Below are 22398 nucleotides of genomic sequence, written 5' to 3'. Positions count from 1 at the left end.
TGGTATTTTATAACTTCCTGTACAGTATGTTTTCGACCAATCTGCATTTCATTTTATATCATTACTTACTTTTACTTTGAAATTATATATTCTCCTTTAATTCCTTCCTTCTTTCCTCCCTACCTCCCTCCTTACTCCTTTCCTTCCTTCCTTCCTTCCGTCCTTCCTTTCTTTCATTCCTTCCCTTCCTCCTTGTCTTCTCTCCTAAATTCCTTCCTCTTTTCATTCTTCCTCCTTTCCTTCCTTCCTTCCTTCCTCCTTCTTTCCTTCCTCCCTTCCTTCCACCCTTCCTTCTCTATTAAATTCCTTCTACTTTTCGTCCTTATTCATTTCCTTCCTTCCTTCCTTTCCTTCCTCCCTCCCCCCTTATTCCTTTCCTTCCTTCCTTCCTTCCTTCTCTCCTTACCTCCTCCCTCCCTAATTCATTCCTTCCTTCCTTCCCTTCTTCTCTCCTATATCCTCATTTACATTATATATTCTATTATTAGTTTATGCTTCAACCTCCACATTGCCCAAAAGGGATCATTAACCTTTTCAACTAATCTCAAAACCACAAACATCTGGTTCCACGTGTACCTCATACTATTTATATATGAATACAACACATGTGTATTCTCAGCATGGAAAATAAACCCAAATAAGTTATTAAAAAGGTATAAAAAGGTTTTTATGAGCATGGGAATCAACATATGAAGGTGTTTAAGGTCTTAACATTCTCCAATCTTTACATTTGACCCTCCTTCCTTCCTTCCTTCCTTCCTTCCTTCCTTCCTTCCTCCCTCCCTCCTTTCCTTCCTTCCTTCTCTCATCACTTCCTTCCTCCCTCCCTCCTTACTCCTTTCCTTCCTTCCTTCCTTCCTTCTTTGTTTTTATGAGCACAGGAATCAACATATGAAGGTGTTTAAGGTCTTAACGTTCTCCAATCTTGACATTTGAACCCTCCTTCCTTCCTTCCTTCCTTCCTCCCTCCCTCCCTCCCTCCTTACTCCTTTCCTTCCTTCATCCCTTCCTTCCTTCCTTCCTTCCTTCTCTCATTACTTCCTTCCTCCCTCCCTCCTTACTCCTTTCCTTCCTTGCTTCCTTCCTTCCTTCTTTGTTTTTATGAGCACAGGAATCGACATATGAAGGTGTTTAAGGTCTTAACGTTCTGCAATCTTTACATTTGAACCCTCCTTCCTTCCTTCCTTCCTTCCTCCCTCCCTCCCTCCTTACTCCTTTCCTTCCTTCATCCCTTCCTTCCTTCCTTCCTTCCTTCTCTCATTACTTCCTTCCTCCCTCCCTCCTTACTCCTTTCCTTCCTTGCTTCCTTCCTTCCTTCTTTGTTTTTATGAGCACAGGAATCGACATATGAAGGTGTTTAAGGTCTTAACGTTCTCCAATCTTTACATTTGAACCCTCCTTCCTTCCTCCCTCCCTCCTTACTCCTTCCTTGCTTCCTTCCTTCCTTCCTTCCTTCCTTCTTTGTTTTTTATGAGCACAGGAATCGACATATGAAGGTGTTTAAGGTCTTAACGTTTTCCAATCTTAACATTTAACCCTACAGGAAGGTTTTATTATTTCACGGCATGAGAACATATTAGTGGATATATATTCCTCTTTTCTGTTTTATAATACTTAATGAGCATGTTAAATGTATGTGCGGTCACAGTGTGTTGCAGTGCGAGTCTCACAGAGCGAGTGCTGGCCGGGGCAGAGGGGCTGGTGAGGGAAACCATCTCCTGGATAGCCAGTCTCAGTTTGAGGCGGTGCAGCGGGTTACTGATGCCGATCTCACGCTGGATCTCCGTGTCCGACAGGTTGGCCATGATCGCGCCGCTCTTCACGTTGGCACGACAGGCTGCAACGTACCAGGCAGGCATTCCCACCCACAGCTGGAAGGAGGGGAAAAAAACAACAGATGATTAAAGATGAAGATGATGTGGAAAAAGTAGATTCTTGCCTTCATTTAACCCTCGACTGTTCCTTCTTTCCTCCCTCCCTCCTTACTCCTTTCCTTTAATTCCTTCCTTCCTTCTCTCCTTATTTCCTCCCTCCCTCCTTAGTCCTTTCCTTCCTTCCTTCTCTCCTTATTTCCTCCCTCCCTCCTTACTCCTTTAATTCCTTCCTTCCTTCCTTCCTTTCCATCCTCCCTCCCTCCTTACTCCTTTCCTTCCTTCCTTCCTTCCTTCCTCCCTCCCTCCTTACTCCTTTAATTCGTTTCTTCCTTCCGTCTTTCCTCACTCCCTCTCTCCCTCCTTCCCTCCCTCCTTCCTTCCTTCCTTCCTTCCTTCCTCCCTCCCTCCTTACTCCTTTCCTTCCTTCCTTCCTCCCTTCCTTCTCTCCTTACTTCCTCCCTCCCTCCTTACTCCTTTAATTCCTTATTTCCTCCCTTCCTTCTCCCCTTACTTCCTCCCTCCCTCCTTACTCCTTTAATTCCTTCCTTCCTTCCGTCTTTCCTCCCTCCCTCCCTCCTTACACGAGGAGGAAGTAGAGGTGAACTTGCACACAGCTCAAGCTTTGGTACTCTGACCGTGTTTAACACCAACATCCGACATCGTAACAGCATATAAATGACAGAAAATCACAAAAAGCAGAAGATATTTCCCCTTTAACTTCCTGCATTCAAACAGTACCTCCAACCAAGATACAACAGTGGGTCCATCCCAAGATGCAAAGGGAAGTCCTTGGCGACATGCCTCTTCCAGTAGCTCATGCCTAATAAGAAGAAGATTATAAATGTTTGTTGTCGTGAGAGAACAGAAATTTAATCAAGGAACCAAAATGGAAAAAAACAGAATCTCTTGATACTCACTTCTTCTTGCTGCGGCGGTCTTTATCTGCTGGACCCAAAGTCCCAGTCTTGTTCATCCCCATGGGATCTCCAGAGGCCAGGTCTTCAGAAGGTGTAGATGCTGGAAGACACACAAAGATCACAAGAATCACACGTAAGAATACTTTAGAGCCAGAGCAGCTCAAACATGTTTAAATGAAAATACAGACAGTGTGGATTACTGATATACAGTCAATGTTATCCTCCATCTGTTTACCAAGAGAAGCAGATCCATCCCGTCCAGGCTGGCCCATCCTCCCTTTCTCCTTCTTTCCAAAAAGCCGACCGATGGAAGACTTGATGCTTTTCTTCTTACTGGACTTGTGGAGGGAGTCTTGGCTGCTGTTGGAGCTGCTGCCATCTGCTGAGAGACTGAAAGAGAGAAGGGAAAACAAACACTGAGGTAAAAACAAAGCCAAACTACATTTGATATATCTACTGAGTGGCTTTCTTTCTTTCTTACCTGCGGAACTCCCGAGGGTCGTCGAGCATCGCCCCTGGATGGGTGAGGGTCATCCTGTCCAATCGCAGCGCGCGAGGAGTCGGAGGAGGTGTGGAGTCGAGAAGAGCAAGAGACCGATCGTTGTTCTGAAACACGGATTGTAAAACTTTTATTCATTCATTCATTTTCAATACCAACTTATCCTGTAGTTCAAAGGCAACATACAGCCAAATTTGATCTCAAGTGGGCAGAACCAGTAAAACCATTCCATAATAACCTATAATATAGATGTGTTATATATTTACTGTAATAAATCATCTATTTACTGTGAAAAATGAGCAGTTTCAACAATATTATGTCATTTTTGTGCATTTTGAGCCACTTCAGGAAAAGCTGTCAAATTTCAGAGTAAAAGAAGTGTGGTGAAAAATTTGAATTATTTTTCTGTAATATTTAAACTCTGCAAAGTCGTCCAGTGGGCCGGATTGGACCCGTTGGTGGGCCGGTTCTGGCCCACGGGCCGTATAGGGATGACAAAGTAACGGACCGTGGGCCAGAACCAGCCTGCCAAAGGGTCCAATCCGGCCCACTTTCCTTCCTGTTTTTTTGTCCTTCCTTCCTGTCTTCTTTTCCAACCTTTCCTTCCTTCCTTTCTACCTTCTTTTCCTTCTGTCCTTCCTTCCTTCTTTTCCTTCCTTCCTTCCTTCCTTCCTTCCTTCCATCCATCTATTTACTGGTCCGGCCCACATGAGATCAAATTAGGCTGTTTGTGGCCCTTGAATGAAAATCACTTTGACACCCCTGCTCTAGACTAGAGGGTAGCACCTTTACAAAAATATAACAATTTTTGTGCATTTTGGGCGACTACAGGAAAAGTCGTCAAATTTCAGAGTAAAAGACATTTCTGTAATATTTTTACTTTCCAAAGTCGTCCAGTGGGCCGGATTGGACCCATTTGCGGGCCGGCTCTGGCCCATGGGCTGTATGTTTGTCATCCCTGCTCTTAGAGCATGGGTGGCAAACTTCCTGTCTTTTTTTCCTTCCTTCCTTCCTTCCTTTCTTCCTTCTTTTCCTTCTGTCCTTCCTTCCATTTGTCCTTCCTCCCTTTTTTCCTTCCTTCTTTCCTTCCTCCATCTTTTTACTGGTCTGGCCAACATAAGGTCAAATTAGGCTGCTCTAGAGGGTCACAGGGGGGGCTGGAGCCAAAACAAGCTGACATTGGTCTCCACTCCATCACAGTTCTTACATATAGCAGACAAACCATTCACACTCACATTCACACCTACAGACAGTTCAGAGTCAACACTTCACATAACCTGCATGTTTTTGGTGTGTGGGAGGAAGCCACACAGGAACGAGAAGAACATGCAAACTTTTAATGAAGAGGCATTCAAATAAAAATGTCTGTAGCTTGGATGATTCACCTAACAAGCTTTAACTAGGGAAGCATTTTTCTATGGCGAACAGCTGAAACCATACTTAATGTCTGCCGATTAGACCGATTCGATAAGCCAAATTGACGCAACAAATTCCTCTCTTGGGTCGAGATCTGAAGGTTGAACATAATTTGGGGTCAAGTTCCTGCTTGGATCATCTTAAGATAATAACACATTATCCTGCAGGGCACACCATTTATTTTCAGTTTGACCAAAAGCCAAAAAAAACTTTCAAAATTTTCAACAACTCAGATAGCTTGAATATGAACTACAGGAAATGTTTATATTTTCCTTAAAATATTCCAACTAAATTGATTTTATTGAATGAAAGAGTAAAGAGGAAACATTTTAAACCTTTTTTTTTGTGTGTGAGCTTCTGATTAAAATCATAATTCTCCAGTTGACGGGATAATTGATCAATCATGTCAATGATGTTTGGGTACGCTGCAGCATTCATACGAGACTTGCCGACATGCAGTAAGCCAAGAAAAATTATTACTCCTGATAAGACACATTTTTTTAAGACATCAATTTTTTAGACCATATTAACAGAAAGTGGGATTGGGTGTAACAGGTTACGTTTCACCGCTTGTCTATTGCGTAATTTGGGTATCAATACGCCTTTTTTTAACTTGATAGGAGTCGAAGCCGTCATAATTTCCTGCAACTGAAGTTAATTGAATTAATATTCGTGGAGCTCCATTACTGCCATAAATTGCTGTTTCATTAATGATATCCACCTTTATATCTTGGACAGTTCTTTGCTATTCTATCCTGATATTGCACATCAACATTTTCACTTTTGCAATCACTGCTGACTGCATGTTTTTTCGCTTACTGCACCATCTTTAAAAGTGTATTCATCTGTTTTCTGAAATGCTTGGACCAGTGTGCCTGGCACCAATGAGATCACACTCAAAATTACTTCAAGTCTTGGCCAATCTAATGCGTTGTTGACGAGAAACTGAACTTCTCTGATCCCTATCTGTATGATTTAGTTATGCTTTATTTTAATGATTCATTGTCTGGAGGAGCTGTTTGCATAAACAGGGAGGTGGATACCAGAGTAAGATAAAGAAAAAAAGGTTGGAAAAGATGTTCTACACTCCAGCGGTACCTGTCGATCGCTCTCGTGGGCTGGGGAGTGAGGCAGACGAGGGGTGGAGTGTCCAGAGCTGGGAGGAGAAGGGGAGGCCAGGGTGGAGGATGTGATGGAGGAGGGGATGAAGCCCCGTCCTGTGCTGTCTCTCCCCAGGGTGGACGGAGGGATGGGCGGACTGTCCAGAGCCACGCTGCTGACCCGGCTCTCGATCTCCTCGGCCCGCAACTCTGTGTTCTCCTTCTCCTCCTGGATCAGTCTGGTTTTAAACGTAGAGGGTGGGAAAGAAAATGGGAATGAAGAGGATTGAAACATCTGGATGATATGATAACATTAAAATACTTTGATGATAATATAGTTCATCCAACTCTAATCAGAACAGACTTAAAGGAATAATTCAACATTTCTGGTAAGTATACGTCTGTCTGCAGCTTAGCTTAGCTTAGCTTAGCAGAAAGACTTGAAACAGAGGGAAACAGCTAGCCTGGCTGTGTCAAAAGATTATAAAAACATCTACTAGCACAAAATTTACTAATTAACACCTTATATGTAATTTCTTTAATCTATGCAAAAAAAAACAGTGTGACTTGCATGAAATTTGGTGTTTTATATGGATTTTCAAGGGTTAGGCAACAAATACAAACTCCCCGAAAGTTACTAGTCCCAGCCAAGAAATTATCTCACATATAACACCCCTTAAAGCGTCAAATTGTTGTTTTCACACTTCAGTTTTTGTAGAGTTTAAAGAAACAATATATACAGTGTTAATTAGTGAGTTTTAGAGGTGCTGGTTATTGGGTTTCTTTTACCTTTAGACAGAGCCAAGCTAGCTGTTTCCTTCTGTTTCCAGCCTTTATGCTAAGCTAAGTATCTTGTTTTTTAGCTATTAGCAAGAAAGCAAATAAGCTAGCTGTTTCCTTCTGTTTCCAGCATTTATGCTAAGCTAAGTATCTTGTTTTTTAGCTATTAGCAAGAAAGCAAATAAGCTAGCTGTTTCCTTCTGTTTCCAGCCTTTATGCTAAGCTAAGTATCTTGTTTTTTTAGCCATTAGCAAGAAAGCAAATAAGCACCCTCCCTCCCCCCCCAAAAAAATGTTGAAACCATGCTAACCAGCTGCTGGCTAAGCATCAATCTTCATCTAACACTCAGAACAAATCGAAAGTATTTCCCAAAATGTCTAATTATTTGGTTAATCTCTTGTAACACCAAGCAACCGAAAAAATGTCTAATTGTCAAAAGCAATAACAAAACATCCATCACTTGTTCAAAGAGCCCATCATGTCATCAAACTACAAATTCTGCGTCACCAAACAATAAAAAAACTCTGAAATACACAAAACAACATGTTTATATTATTTAATACATTACTTTAAAGTTACTTACTAAAGTTTAATTGCCAACTGAACTAGATATTTTCCTGTCGTGTTAAGCAGTTGACAAAAACACTGTACTTCCTGTTTCCATGTTGGACTCTAAGTATCATTTTATTAGGTACACTTGTACTGTCTGAAGTGTTCCAGCTCGACGGCCCTGCAACAGATCCAGCCTCTGTGAAATTCATGATGTTCAGCTTTGTTTAAACACTGTCAACGAGTATTAATGTGTTTATTTCTGAGGCTGCAGTATTCGATGGTGTTGTATCAGACTGCATTATGTTGAGAAGTGTTTTCCTCCCTCCCTCCCTCCCTCCCTGCCCGGGTCCATCCAGCTGTTGAGCGCTACCGCCCTTTCCTTACTTGATCTCCTTGTTGATGGCCTCCAGCTGTTCCTGCAGCATGATGGCCAGAGTCTGAACGTCCGTTTGTCCGCTCGGGGACAGCAGCTCGGAGCCAAACCGATGGTCCCCGTCGTCGTCGTCGTCGGAGCAACCCACATCGACGCCGTGATCGTACCCGGTCCCCAGCAGAGCACCGCTCTCCCAGTCGGGATACTGCTTCCAGGGAGCAAGACAGAGAAAGTATCACAATCCACTCACAAATACTTCACCATTCAACATCTGTTTCTAAATCTATTTTTAGAAATGCTGACAATCAGTGTTGAAAGGAGCGCTGTAGTTTTCCAAATAATGAATTAGTATCAGTGTAACATCATCAACATGCAAGTGGAAGATGTGTGGAAATAATCCAAAAACTAGATCTGTACTCAATTTTGATTCGTTCTCATTCTTTTACATCTTAGTGTTGATTCATCAGCTCCTCTCACAATCAAAGAATGGGCTCACATTTTTTTAACCCTCCTGTTGTCCTCAGGTCAAGGAAGGACAGGAAGAAGGAAGGAAGTAAGGAAAGGAGTAATGAGGGATGGAGGAAGGAGAGAAGGAGAGAAGGATGGAAGGAAGGAAGGAAGGAAGGAAGGAAGGTAGGAAGGAAAGTAGTGAGGAGGAAGGGAGGAAAGAAGGAAGGAAGGAAGGAAGGAAGGAAAGGAGTAAGGAGGGATGGAGGAAGGAGAGAAGGAGGGAAGGAGAGAAGGAAGGAAGGAAGGAATGAGGAAGGAAGGAAAGGAGTAAGGAGGGATGGAAGAAAAGAGGAAGGGAGGAAGAAAAGGGGAAGGAAGGAAGGAAGGAAGGAAGGAAGGAAGGAGTAAGGAGGGAGGAAGGAAGGAATTTGATGAACTCAGATGCCTGACGCCTCATATTATCTTTCAGACACATTTTTGCTTAAAATGAGGGATTTTTGAGGATCTTGTAATGGTCAGAGTGAACGGGAGGAATGATTACAGCGAAGGAAGGGAGGAAGGAAGGAAGAAGGAAGGAAAGGAGGGAGGAATGATTACAGACAGCTCCACCTGTTTTAATGTTGATGTTGGGTACCTGACAGACCTAAGACAGACAGACCCTGTGCTTTAACTAGCTTGCATAAGAGATAAAAAATCCGACTTCTTCCAGTGGAAAGATAACACTAAAAATGATTATACTGAATTAAAGAGTGATGATGATAAAATCGCTACACATTTTCCTACTTTGAGACCAGAAACATAACAAGTCCTAATGAAGTGTGATCAATAATTACATTATCTAAGTAAAGTGTGAGTGTTTGCACTGAGTCATAAAAAGCTCAACACTGCAGATGCATTAACCTTTACATACTGCTCGTATTCTGGCATTTCACAATATCCCCTCAGAGATTTTATGCTTTTTGATGATGGAGAAAGAGCATTACATATGTCCAATGGTGGTTTTTGAATTTTTTTGAATAAATATGGGTCAAACACTCAACAGCAATGCGTATCAGCTGCACAAAAATGTTGAAATATGTCCCATTTTTGTATATTCTAGGTCATATAAAGAAAAGATCATCACATTCCTGCCTAAAGAAATGTTTTTCCGTTATGTTTTCTTCTCTCAAATGTAAAAACTGGGTCAAATTAGACCTTGAGCAGTATGTAGAGTAAGAATCCGGGACTTTAGGGACGTTCGATTCTCACCTTCGTAGAATCCTCTCGGGCGGAGCTCCAACGTGCTCGGTGGCTTCGCCTAACCACACCCCCGGTGGAGGCGTTACCAAAGGGATCCAGATGTGTGGTGGACCCTGTGGGGAGGGATCCGCTCGCGTGGGAATACCTCAACTCCAGAGCGCTGCCCGGAAGAGAGCGACTGGAGAGATAGAAGGAGAGATAAGATGATGAGGGGATAAGAAAAAAACTGCAATTATCCCCGCAGGGTGAACAAGGATGTGGTGGCGACTAGAACAAGGCAGCACAACCGAGAAAAACAAACAAAAAGGAAGGTGTGTGAAGGTGAAGGAAAGGAGGGAGGGAAGGAGGGAGGAAAGGAGGAAAGGAAAGAAGGAAGGAAAGTAGGAAGGAGGGAGGCAGGAAGGAAGGAAGGATGAAAGGTAGGAAGGAAGAAGGAAGGAAAGGGGGGAGGAAGGTAGGAGGGAAGGAAGAAAGGATGGAAGGGAGGAAAGGAGGAAAGGAAAGAAGGAAGGTAGGAGGGAGGGAGGGAGGGAGGAAGAAAGAAGGAAGGAAAGGAGGGAGGAACGAAGGAAGGAAGGATCCTTCCTTCCTTCCTTCGAAAGGGAGGAAGGAAGAAGGAAGGAAAGGAGGGAGGAAGGAAAGGAGGGAGGAAGGAAGGAGGGAAGGAAGGAAGGAAGGAAGGAAAGGAGGGAGGAAGGAAGGGAGGAAAGGAGGAAGGTAGGAGGGAGGGAGAGAGGGAGGGAGGAAGGAAGGAAGAAGGAAGGAAAGGAGGGAGGAAGAAAGGAGGGAAAGAAGGAAGGAAGGATGAAAGGGAGGAAGGAAGAAGGGAAGGAAGGAAGGAGGGAAGGAAGGAAGGATGAAAGGGAGGAAGCAAGGAAGAAAGGAAAGAAGGAAGGAAAGGAGGGAGGAAGGAAAGGAGGAAGGAAGGGAGGAAACAAGGGAAAAAACTGCAATTATCCCCGCAGGGTGAATAAAACAAGGCAGCACAACCGAGAAAAACAAATAAAAAGGAAGGTGTGTGAAGGTGAAGGAAAGGAGGGAGGGAGGGAGGGAGGAAAGGAAAGAAGGAAGGTGTGTGAAGGTTAAATAAATAGAAAATGTGTCAGCCTGAAGTTACATAATGAAACGCTACATCCTGTAGGAAGAAAAAAACTGAGTGATCTGACTTTAAATAATCATATTCCTAATGAACGGGTCTACAGAGGGCTTCAAGAGAAAGTGTGAAGATGTGCAGATGTCGTGTCGTGCCTGTGTGTGTGTGTGTGTGTGTGTGTGTGTGTGTGTGTGTGTGTGTGTGTGTGTGTGTGTAACCAGTCAATGAGCTCGTATACATATCAACACGTTTTAGCCCTGTGAGTGCTGACAGTGTTAAACACCTCAGAGTCCGATGATTGTCGAATGATTTATCCACAAGGCCTGACACAGGCCACACAGGAAAACTCAAAATAATGGATGGAGTTTTTTTTTTTTTTTTTCTTTCCCCCCCCCCCCGTGTGACTAAATGGCACCAACCTGGAGTAAGAGCCTCCGGGCCTCGCTCTCAGCTGATCTAACTCCAGCTGAATCCTCTCCAACTCCGCTATGAGCTGGTCCTGGGAGTGATAACAGACAGAGTTAGTGGAGAAAAAAAAGAAGAAAAAAAAAGAAAAAAGGAAGCAGATGTCTACTGACTTCAAATGAAAAATGAGTCCTAGAGCTACAATCACCTTGTTTGCCAAGAGATCATCCTGGAGTTTCTTCATGTTGGAGAGTTCCTCAGATAAGGCGTTCTGGATGAGGAGGAATCAGATGCTGTATTACTGTAAAATAACTGTATATTCATAATAAGGAGTGTTCAAACTGGGAAATCAGGGTCAGTGAAGGAGGGGAAGATTACGCCAAATGGCTGTGAGGGGAAATCAGTCAACTTCACAGTAGAGGAGATAGCTTTCAGCACTTTGGAAAGTTATAGTTTACAGTAAACATTGTCTCAAGCAGTGGCGTGCACAGACTTCTTGAAGGGCAGGGGCGAAAAGAAAAAAAAGGGCACATACAGCACGTTCTCGCCACTGAAGAGGGCACTTTAGTGCATTTTGGCTCCCAAGACGGCAGTTTGGTGTGTTTTGCCAACCAGGAGGGCACCTTAGCACACGTTTTGGCTCTCAAGAGGGCACCTTAGCACACGTTTTGGCTCCCAAGAGGGCACCTTAGCACACGTTTTGGCTCTCAAGAGGGCACCTTAGCACACGTTTTGGCTCCCAAGAGGGCAGTGTAGTGTGTTTTGGCTCCCAAGAGGGCACCATAGCACACGTTTAGGCTCTCGAGGGCACCTTAGCACGCGTTTTGGCTCTCAAGAGGGCACCTTAGCACGCATTTAGGCTCCCAAGAGGGCAGTTTAGCACACGTTTTGGCTCCCAAGAGGGCACCTTAGCACGCGTTTTTCAACACCACTGGTCTCAAGGTAATGGAAAGTAGAGAAAAAACAAAGGTGGAAACGCAAATTAGTTGTAAATTACAGGGCAAGTCAAAAGGTTGGACACATTTTCTCATTTAAAGGAAAGGGAAGGTGTGTCCAAACTTTTGATTATGGGGAATATAAAGAACACTGTTATTTTTTAAATTATTTTTTAACTTACATATCATTTTTAAAACCTTTTATTACCCAGATATTGATATATAATAACATAAAAATTAAAAATAGATTCTCCAGCAGGCCAGAAACAGAACTTTAAAACTCATGTGAGATTTATCACCTCTATCAAAAATATCACTAAAGTACATCCATTTCTCTCGCTGAGTGACACAGAGACTAATGCACGCTTTTATATCCAGCACACTGGACGACTTTAATACTCTTCTATTTGGTCTAACTAAAAAAAAAAGAAGTTATTAATCAGTGACAGTTGATGCAGAAATGTGCTGCCTGAGTGCTGAGTGGGACCAGAAGGCGAGAATACATTACACCTGTTTTAAAAAGCTGTCAAAAGCAGGAACTAGAACCATAACAATAACTATAATGAACATGTTGTAAAGCTTCCACATTTATGAATGATTAAGTTCTGTATCAGGATGGATTTGGATTGGATTTTACACTTGTGGTGTGAACTCTTAAAACTATATATATAGAGAGTTATCTTTCTTGGTTTGGACAGCACTTTAACTCTCCTGTTGTCCTCGAGTCAAGGAAGGAAGGGCAGAAGAAGGAAGGAAAGGAGGGAGGAAGGAAGGAAGGAAGGAAGGAAGGAAGGAAGGAAGGAAGGAAGGAAGGAAGGAAGGAAGGAAAGGAGGGAGGGAGGGAAGAAGGAAGGAAAGGAGGGAGGTAGAAAGGAGGGAAGGAAGGAAGGAGGGAAGGAAAGATGGAAAGGAAGAAGGAAGGAAAGGAGGGAGGGAGGGAGGGAGGGAGGGAGGGAGGGAGAAAGGAAGAAGGAAGGAAAGGAGGGAGGAAGGAAGGGAGGAAGGAAGGAAGGAAGGAAGGAAAGGAGGGAGAGAGGGAGGGAGCGGGAAGGAAAGGAGGGAGGAAGGAAGGAAGGAAGGAAGGAAGGAAGGAAAGGAGGAAAGGAAAGAAGGAAGGGGGGAGGGAGAGAGAAAGGAAAAGAGTAAGGGAGGAAGGAAGGAAAGAAGGACAGAGGAAAAAAGGAAGGTAATGGGGGAGGAAAGATGGAAGGGAGGAAGAAAGGAACGCAGGAACGCAGGAAGGAAGGAAGGAAGGAAGGAGGGAGGGAAGGAAAGAAGGAGAGAAGGAGGGAGGGAGGAAGGAACGAAGGAAAGAAGTAAGGAAGGAAAGGAGGGAGGAAGGAAGGAAAGAAGGAAGGGACAAGGTTAGTACTGTTCATACACTAAGGAACCACTCATTTATATTTTCTTTGATTCGCTGCTTTGTTCTTACTAACGCCGCTTCCTCTCTTCATTCACACTCTCTCTCTGTTTTTCTTGTCTGTCTTTTTAAGAATGAGTCAGGAGTCTAACTTTAATTTTAACGCTGTCAAATGAAGAGAGATGCCCCCCCTCCTCTCATCCTGCTGCATGTGATGTAAACACAGGCTCTTCCAGTCTGCGTGCACGACATCATCGTTTCAACTGAAATCTGATGCATTGGCACCTTTTAGTTTAGGGTTAGTTTAGTTTATTTGGATCCCTATTAGCTGTTACCCAGGCAACAGCTACTCTTCCTGGGGTCCAGGATTGATGTTTTTAAATGTTTTATTCCTTCTTATCTATCTATCTATCTATCTATCTATCTATCTATCTATGACATAGTTCTTAATGTGTTTGATCTCTATTATCAGCTTGTCATTCATCTGTAAAGCACTTTGAATTGTGTGTGTAAAGTTTGACTGATTGACTGATTGATTGATTGATTGATTGACTGATTGATTGATTGATTGATTGATGGGATGCCCCAAAACAGATGAACACCTGGACTTTAACCTTTCGTGTCGTCCTCCCAGGTCAAATTGACCCCGTCTGTTTTGACTGTTCCTTCCTTCCTTCCTTCCTTCCTTCCTTCCTTCCTCTTTTCCTTTCTCCCTCCTCCCTTCCTCCCTTCTTTCCTTCCTTCCTCCCTCCCTCCTTCTTTCCTTCCTTCCTTCCTTCCTTCCTTCCTTTCCTTCCTCCCTTCCTTCTTTTCTCCGTCCTTCCTTCCTTTCTTTCCTTCCTCCCTCCCTCCCTCCCTTCTTCCATCTCTCCCTCCCTCCTCCCTTCCTTCTTTCATCCATCCATCCTTCCTTCCTTTCCTTCCTTCTTTCCTTTCCTTCCTCCCTCCTCCCTTCCTTCTTTCCTCCATCCTTCCTTCCTTCCTTCTTTCCTCCATCCTTTCTTCCTTCCTCCCTCCTTCCTTCCTTTCCTTCCTTTCTTCCTCCCTTCCTTCTTTCCTTTCCTCCCTCCCTTCCTTCCTCCCTCCCTCCTTCCTTCCTTTCCTTCCTCCCACCTCCCCTTCCTTCCTTCCTTCCATCTGTCCTTCCTCCCTCTCTCCTTCTCTCTTCCTTTCCTTCCCTCCTTCCTTCCTTCCTTCCTTCCTTCCTTCCTTCTTTGACTCGAGGACAACAGGAAGGTTAAAACAACAAAATAAAAATAGTTATAACAAAAAGACAGAAAAGGATTTATAGTGTTTGGATGAAGCTGCTGTTTGGTTCACACTCTTCACTCAAGTTTTAACTGGTCATTTCCTTGAGGGCACACACACACACACCCGACTGGGAGTTTCAGTCTAGACAAAAGTGACACATCTTCAAGTTTTCACAAGATTGAGATAAACATGATGAGGAGATACGTTGAATGTTTGTTTGAGTCTGAGCAGGTCACCTTCTCCTCCAGGGCGGCCATTCTCTCCTTCAGGTGGAGCTGCAGCCTCTCGTTGGACTCGGACAGGAGCTTGTCCACCGTGTCGGAGAGTCGCTTGTTGTGTTCATCGTTCATCCTCTCCCTCTGCCTCGCCTGAGGAGGGGGAGAGAGAGAGAGAGAGAGGAGGGACAGAAGAGGAGGAGAGGGTGGGAGGAGAATTAATAACAACCATTCATTTTGACGGAGAAAGCGAGAAGACAAAGATTTTGATCTGAATGCGCTGCGGTCAAATAGAGGGTTTAGAAAATTAGCGCGCCTTTGTGCTGCGTAAAAGCCTGACAAAGGAACGGCATGAAAGAGGGGGAGAAGAGGGGGAGGATGAAAACAAAAAAAAAGAAAAAAAAACAACACACACAAAAAGAAAAGAGAAAAAGAAAGATAAGCAAGCATGACTCACTCTCTGTAACTCCTGGTTCTTCTCCTCCAGTTGCGCCTCCATCTGTCGCAGTCGCTCCTCAAAGTTGCCATGGCGCTCCTCCGCCTGAGAGATCGGACAGGAAGGAAGCGGGGTTAGAGCACGAAACCGTGTTGGAGACACTAATACAAATTAACACAAAAGGAAACGGCTTGTTGACAGAGTCTGCCAATTAGTGACATGCCTGTGCAGATCGCCAGAGTAATAAGAACAGTTTGTTTGTCTGTGTCTCTCAAAGCATTCATCTTCTACTTCCAGGGAAGCCATCTTGCCTGAACATGTAAGAGATATGTGATGTTTAAGAAGTTTGCCGACTAAAAGGAGAGAGAATGTAAGAGTTGGTTTTTTTTTGCATGAATGAAAACAGTGCTTACGGGAATGCTACAGGTTAGCATACGACCAATTAAGTCCTAAGTCGTGAGTCCTCCAGTGTCACGCACTTCTTGACGTGTTTAGTGCCCAAGGAATCAAATAGCTGTGTTGAATCTGTGTTCTCTGAGCCAGCTTTCATCTTAAGATTGTTTGCTTACTGGCACTGCTTGCTGAAAATGTTTGATAATCATCTGTCATTTGACATCTAATGTTGTTTCATTCATGCATGGATGCACAAAAAAAAAAAACGCACATCCACACACACATTCACGTAATCATGCCTGCACTGGCCCACACATGCCCACACACACACACACACACACACACACACCAGACTGCAGAGGAGCCCCTGCATGCACATATTTGTTCATATATTGTCCTGAAACCATATTTGGGGGGGGGGGCAAAGTCTGAACAAAAATGCACAAATTGTGATTGTAGATACACACACACACACACACACACACACACACACACACACCACACACACACACACACACACCTTGTTGAGCGCCGCCACTCTCTGGGCGAGCTGGGCCTCTATCTCAGGGCAGCGTCTCGGCCCTCTGCAGGGTTTGCTGCAGCTTCTGCTTGGCATCATCCAGACGCTCCTGAAGCTGCCCGGTTCTTCTCCTCGCTCTGCAAAAAGAAAGACGGGAGGAGAGGGAGTGGAGGTGAAACAAGGAGTGTTAATGAGGATTGCCGAGGGCTACAGACATAATTAAAAGACATTTCTGGGAAGATACCGCACTGTTGTTGCCAATAAAGAGCAGCAAACACCTACACACACACACACACACACACACACGCGGGTATGAAACAAGCTTTCCCACCTGTCTGTAGAGAGACTCTTTGCTGGCCCAAATCGTTCTCCAGTTTATCTTTTATGTCGTGGAGAGACGTCGCCTCCCTCTGGGCGCTGAGGTACCTGCAAACCAGAACCAAATGGACAAAAAACAGACGGAGAAGTGAGCGGCGGGACATTGTTGGAAGACGGAGATGTTTAAGAGTTCACGACCACGAGGGGAAAAACACAAACCCTGCGTTCTAATGTGGTGATTCTTTCTTCCATGTCTTCCCTTTGACAGAGTGCCTGTGAGATTTAAAAGAAAAGATGCATGTAATTCAGATTCAGACGCATGACACGGAGCAAGGAAGGAGACCAGACGGAGAAAAGGGGGAGAGGAGAGGAGAGGAGAGGAGAGGAGAGGAGAGGGAGAGGACAGGGCAAATGTCAAGTGTACAAGTAGGTGTTGATCAAAGGGAATTCCCTGGGCTTGAACGGTTATTAGCTGAAGAATGATAATGACTAGTTAACAGTTGTTGTTGACAGATTTCAGAAGCACCCACTTATTGCACAATTCTAGAGACAAGGGGCGGGAGAAAGGGGAAAAGATGGTGGGAGCATAAAAGAGCATTAAGTGAGGAAAAAGCGGTTCGGCTGGTAGAAAAACAGAAAGGGAAAGAAAGGTTCGCTGAGTTAACCGTCTCGACTACCTCTCGTTCCAAAATGCTTAACACACCTTTCAATTGGCTACCAGCACACTGACTGATTAATGGCGTGTCAGCCATGCGAAAACGCCTGCAGCTCTACCAATGGCACTGTCACCATGGCTACAGGGTAGAGGCTCCTGTGAGTACAGTAGCAGCCGCTGCTGCCAAGTAGTCAAATGGCTTTGTTACCATAGCAAACTGTTACATATTTCTTAGTATGAGCAAAATAGACTCTTTGTGCCACTGCGACAGACAAACAGTGGCGGTTTATTGTCTGTCAACAGCTCGGCGGGTCGCACCTCTTTCACATCTCTCTGTAGTTTCTGGTTGGCCTCCTCTGATCTGGCCAGCTCCCTCCTGGCCGATGTCAGCTGCTCCTCGATCTCCCCGACCTGACGAAAAGTGAGAGTGTGGGATACAAGGTTGAGTGAGCACACATCATTTTCCGTCCGTTAGCATCTCCACTTTGTGATTGTTTGTTTTGGTGAAGGTTTTAGATCATAAGAGACCCCCGCCCCCCCCCCGAATCGAGTACCTGTCTGCACATGAGGGCCAGTCTCTCTTTCAGCTGGCCCAGCTCTGACCTCTGTCGCTCTATCTCGCCCTCTCTCTGCCTGTCCACCTCTCCGTCATCCACGATGGAGGAAGGTCCGTTAGGCAGCCGCTGAATGAAGAGTACAAATATACGTTATAGATGGTGCAAACAGTGATCATAATGTATCTGTTAAATGATTTTGGTTATTTTTATGCTGTTTTAATGTTGAATTCAAGTTTCAAAACTTTGAAGTGAACATACAGAAAATAGCTCCTTTAAGTCAAACCAGAGTTCAGTCTGCTCTGAGGGCTTATCTCCACTTATCCATCAAACTGACATCAGACTGTCCGTACATGCCCACATCCAGCCTTTGTTGCTAAGGTTGTCACATAGGTTGCATACTTTGGGCTCAAACATGTGCAGAAGTAGTTTATTTTGAGTAAAGAACGGGTAAGAGAGGGGCAGCCTCTTAAAGCTGGATAATCAAAACAGAGTGTGTTCATCATGAGGCATGGGTGGGGGGGGGGGGGGGGTAGGAGCTTATAAAATACTCCAGTAAAGCCCCAGAATAAAAATATAAACCTGGAAATGTGCATGATATGTCCCCTTTTAAAGTTGAAAGATAAAAACTACTAAACCCTGAGATACAGGTCACACTTCTGCTGCTGTTTTTGTTGGATTTCAAACACATATTTCTTGGCATGTATTTTGTTTTGGAAGAAAAACTCCCAAAAGCACTTAGATTTCTGAGGACCTGAACTTCACATGCTTTCATCTAAAGAAATGATGGATGGTGCAGTTACTAGAAACTTTATCTAAGATCATCTTACATACAGCATCATACAGGTCTACGAATGTGCTTCATGGAAGAATGTAGAAGAAGATGAATGAAGTTCTTGTTCTGCGTATGATGTGTGCAAAGTCAAACTCTGAAGGATTAAAGCATTAAAGTCAATGCAGCCTGTGTGAAATCCAAGATGGTGCATTAACCTCTTACACGCTCACTGACTGGAGAGCTGCACAGTAGCAGTGTGCTCAGTGCTGCCACTGCTGGCTACCGGCTACACTCCAGCCAGTGAGAGAGGAGGAAAGTATGAAACATTTTGGATTTCACACACAAGTTATATTAACTTTAATTGAAATAAGCCAAGTAAGTAATTTAAGTTTTTTACATTACACTAGCCTGACATTTGCTTTTTTTTCTCATCCTCTGTAGTAAGTTTGTGTTTTAAGCATTCTCCTGAGGACCACTGCATAAACTGAGTGGGTCACTCCAGTAGCACTACAATGCAGTAATAGTACAGGATTTAGCATGGTGATACATTACATCAACTAGATCCCTGCCTTAATTAGCTAGCTCAGTTATCTGATGTGTTTATGACAGCTACAGGCCATAATCAGCTGTTCAGACCTTCATGTTGCAGCTCCTTTATGTAACATCTACTTTTTTAAATTTTATTCATGGTTTCCCAAACAAGAGTTGAATCATTTGTGTGAAATTACACACGCGTCAAATTACCTCTTTGCCGTTGTCTAGTCCTTGCTGCCGCCGTTTGATTTGCTCCCTTAAAGACACAACCTAAAACAACACAGAGGAGATCCGTCAGAAGAGAGAGAAACTCCATCAGCGAGCAACAAAAAACAAACTATCACAGCAAAACCTGGACTCACTTCTTGAGAGGAAGTCTGCAGCTCTTCCTCCAGGACTCCAACTCGCTCCAAAGCCACCCGTAGCCTTTCTCTGACCTTCTCATCCAGCGCTTTGTGGTGCTCGAACAGGGACTTGAGGGCTTTTAGGACCTCCACCTCACTGGAGACCCCGGCCGGAGATTGGGCCTGCCTCTTGACCACGGTCATCCTCAGGCTACGCTCATGACGGGACACCAGGCACTCCAGATGTTCTAGCAGCAGCTGGGAACACATGTGGTTCACATACAGTAAAAAAACCTCTCCATCGTGCACCTTCTATCTGTTATGAACTGGCCCAGATGATTACTTATTGTGAAATCTTTCAAGATATATAAAACCAGTGCCAAACATATCAGAGCGGGTCTTTTAATTAACAGCCAAATAAACACAAGAACATAATTTTTAACAGACGTTCGAGGAGTGTACTGACTCGTGTGTTGTTTCGCTCTGCCTTCAGCTCGGAGATCTCCTCCTCTCTCTCCAGCAGCTGTTCCCGGCAGAGGTTCAGCTCTTTGGTCAGCACTGCAAACTCCTGCAGGGTCACAAGAGGGTGCTGTTATTGACTCAATGCTCCTGTATGAGGTCATGAGTGCAGTTTATTTACACTGATGACACACACACACATACACACATATATACACACAGGAACCGAAAGGGTCAGTGCATCCACAAATTATTTTGTAATGAAGCCCTTTACTTTCCCACTCTCCCTCCCTTCAACCTGCCTCTTTTGCTTTAACCCTTAACCCAAATTTGACCATTTTTTACATTTGAGAGCTGTAAAAACATCCTATACACATTTCTTTTAGCTCCTTATCTGATCAACAGTATACAAACATAGAAATAAAATGCATCATTTTGAACCATTTCTGTACAGCTGATACACATCTTTATAAATGCATATGTACAAATTTGCCCTGTGTTGATTTAAAAAAAGTTGAAAAATCAACTTTCAGATCCTCAAACCTGTTTATTAGGAGATACTACAAATATTGATGCACGATTACGAAAAGCTCAAAAGAAGTTTCTCTTATTGGCCTTGTGTGTTGCCAGGAAGTGCATCGCCATCACATGGAAGTCTGACTCCTAACTTTCTATAGGAAGAAATGAATAGCTCTGTTCCACTTGAAAAAATGACATATACACTCAGGAAAGACTATAATACTTTTACAGAGATGTGGCAACCCTATTTGGTGACACATTGTCAGCCTCTATGATGGACGGGTTGTAGATTTACAAGCTTCTGTCTACCTTGCCTCTCATTGTTATTATTTCTCTTTTTTCATTTTAATTTTAATTTTTTCCCTCTCTCTCTCAATTTGTTGGTGGGTGGGTTGGGGAGGGGTTTGGAGCTGTGTTTGTGTTTTCATGTAAATCTTGAAAAATACTGAAAATAAAACGAATTGTTAATTTAAAACCTATCAACTGGTTAAATGTGATTCCCCCCCCCCCCCCAATAGTAAGTTCACATTATACACATTATGTTAGAAAATCAATTTAAAACAGAAATGCAATCTCTTAACCCTCCTGTTGTCCTCGAGTCAAGGAAGGAAGGGAGGAAGGAAGGATGGAAGGGAGGAAGAAGGAAGGAAAGGAGGGAGGGAGGGAGGAAGGAAGGAAGGAAAGGAGGGAGGAGGAAAGGAAAGAAGGAAGGGAGGAAGGAAGGAACGGAGGAAAGAAGGAAGGTAGGAGGGAGGGAGGGAGGAAAAAAAGGAAAGAGGGAGGGAGAAAGGAAAGGGAGGAAGGTAGGGGGGAGGAAAGAAAGAGAAGAAGGGAGGAAAGAAAGGAAGGAAGGAAGGAAGGAAAGAGCATGGACCATAAAATAGTAGTGAAATAGTGTCGAGCCTGATATTGAGTCAGAATATGAGCAGTATGTAAGAGTTAACTTCCTTCATTTTCCCAGAATGCCTTGAGAGAGCCATAAACCTGGTTTAGCCGGTTGCTTTTTTACAGGTGGAGGGATTAGTAACGAGCTAGCAGGGGAATGAAGGTTTCCACATCTCATGGCAGTATTGCATTGAATCTGTTCTGTCAGTAAATCGTTTGATTTCCTCTGTTGCTTCTGTAATGGATTTCTCTCCTGTGAGATTGATAAACGTCGAGTCAGGAGGGGCTGAAACCAACACACAATGATGTCATAATCACGGAAAGTTTTGTTGCAAAACACCATGTTAACCAGACTGGAAAGATCTCAGCGTGAAGTAACCCTCTTCTTGCTTGGCTAGTGATCCCAGAGAATAAGAAAACATGCACCACTAAACATAAGAAATGACTCTGAGGTTGTGAGCTTTACTGCAAATATTCCAATACAACATGATTACCTACAGCGAACATTTGCACAAATCTTGATTTCATTAGCAAACTCACAGCCTCGGAGAGATTTATTGTATTATAACCATGCACACATGCACCAGAAATGCAGCTACAAGAGGGAAACAAGTCAAAACAGCATGACAGCTCGTATAGTATAATCTCTGCCATATCTACCACAGTGCTCTCCATTCATGACCACGAGAGTGTTAAACTAGTCCTTGATATAAAATCTAACAGCCAGGTTTACTGCACGTGTTGCACCTGAAATTGCTTTAATTGCACAATAACCACGACTGGCTGTGCATTCGCCCGTCATTAAAACCAAAACACCCAGAGGTTAAAAAAGCACGAGCGTCACAGGAGTCAGGCCAAGCGTGGTGTAATGTATATTTCCATTTGACAGCAGTCCGGTTGGATTGTTGTGATTTTGTGTAATTCATTCCAATTATGTATAATTGCGTGGTTAGCTAACGCGATTGACGGGGATTGAAATCTGTTGCCTGTAGTGTAAATAAATGGTATCCACGGCAACAAATCAACAAAGAGAGGGCGAGTGACATCAGTGCACAGGTCAATGAGATTAAGTTTTTTTGTGATCAGAAGTTTGACATTCCTCTCATGTCAAACTATGCAAACACACCGCGCCATATCTCATCTGTGCACTCGCTGTCGACTCCGCTCATGTGTGATCGAGGCGTGACACACACATGACACAGGGCACACGACCGTCCTCCAACACGTGTGCAACGAATCGTATGTGTGTGTGTGTGTGTGTGTGTTTACAGAAAAAAATGCTTCATGCAAAACGATTAAAGGGCGCTGATGTGTGCTGATGTGAGCTGCTGCTGCCCCCCCCACCTTAACTCAAACCCTTCTTCTTTTAACCCTCCTGTTGTCCTCAGGTCAAGGAAGGAAAGGAGTAGAGAAGTAAGGAGAGAAGGAAGGAAGGAAGGAAGGAGAAAGGAAGGAAGGAAAGGAGTAAGGAAGGAAGGAAAGGAGTAAGGATGAAAAGTAGAAGGAATTTAATAGAGAAAGAAGGGTGGAAGGAAGGGAGGAAGGAA

At 43.8% G+C, this 22398-nt stretch overlaps 1 protein-coding gene across 1 annotated transcript in view; it reads right to left on the bottom strand.

Moving 5' to 3' along the window:
* ppfia3 (PTPRF interacting protein alpha 3) overlaps window positions 1-22398 on the bottom strand; it is a 35925-nt gene that overhangs the window by 7108 nt on the left and 6419 nt on the right. Inside the window, 23 exon segments of the mRNA XM_053338929.1 lie at window positions 1671-1871; window positions 2613-2694; window positions 2792-2891; window positions 3027-3181; window positions 3273-3397; window positions 5805-6045; window positions 7523-7716; window positions 9210-9378; window positions 10713-10792; window positions 10907-10969; window positions 14481-14612; window positions 14917-15000; window positions 15809-15856; window positions 15858-15926; window positions 15928-15945; window positions 16140-16166; window positions 16168-16238; window positions 16351-16399; window positions 17100-17192; window positions 17336-17464; window positions 18843-18914; window positions 19007-19246; window positions 19455-19556. Of these exon segments, the coding sequence (XP_053194904.1) occupies window positions 1671-1871; window positions 2613-2694; window positions 2792-2891; window positions 3027-3181; window positions 3273-3397; window positions 5805-6045; window positions 7523-7716; window positions 9210-9378; window positions 10713-10792; window positions 10907-10969; window positions 14481-14612; window positions 14917-15000; window positions 15809-15856; window positions 15858-15926; window positions 15928-15945; window positions 16140-16166; window positions 16168-16238; window positions 16351-16399; window positions 17100-17192; window positions 17336-17464; window positions 18843-18914; window positions 19007-19246; window positions 19455-19556 (2544 nt within the window).

Source organism: Scomber japonicus, chromosome 18 (assembly GCF_027409825.1).
Source record: "Scomber japonicus isolate fScoJap1 chromosome 18, fScoJap1.pri, whole genome shotgun sequence".
NCBI lineage: Eukaryota > Metazoa > Chordata > Actinopteri > Scombriformes > Scombridae > Scomber > Scomber japonicus.
Note: the sequence above shows the minus strand (reverse complement) of the source record. Positions and strands in the feature narration are given on the sequence as shown.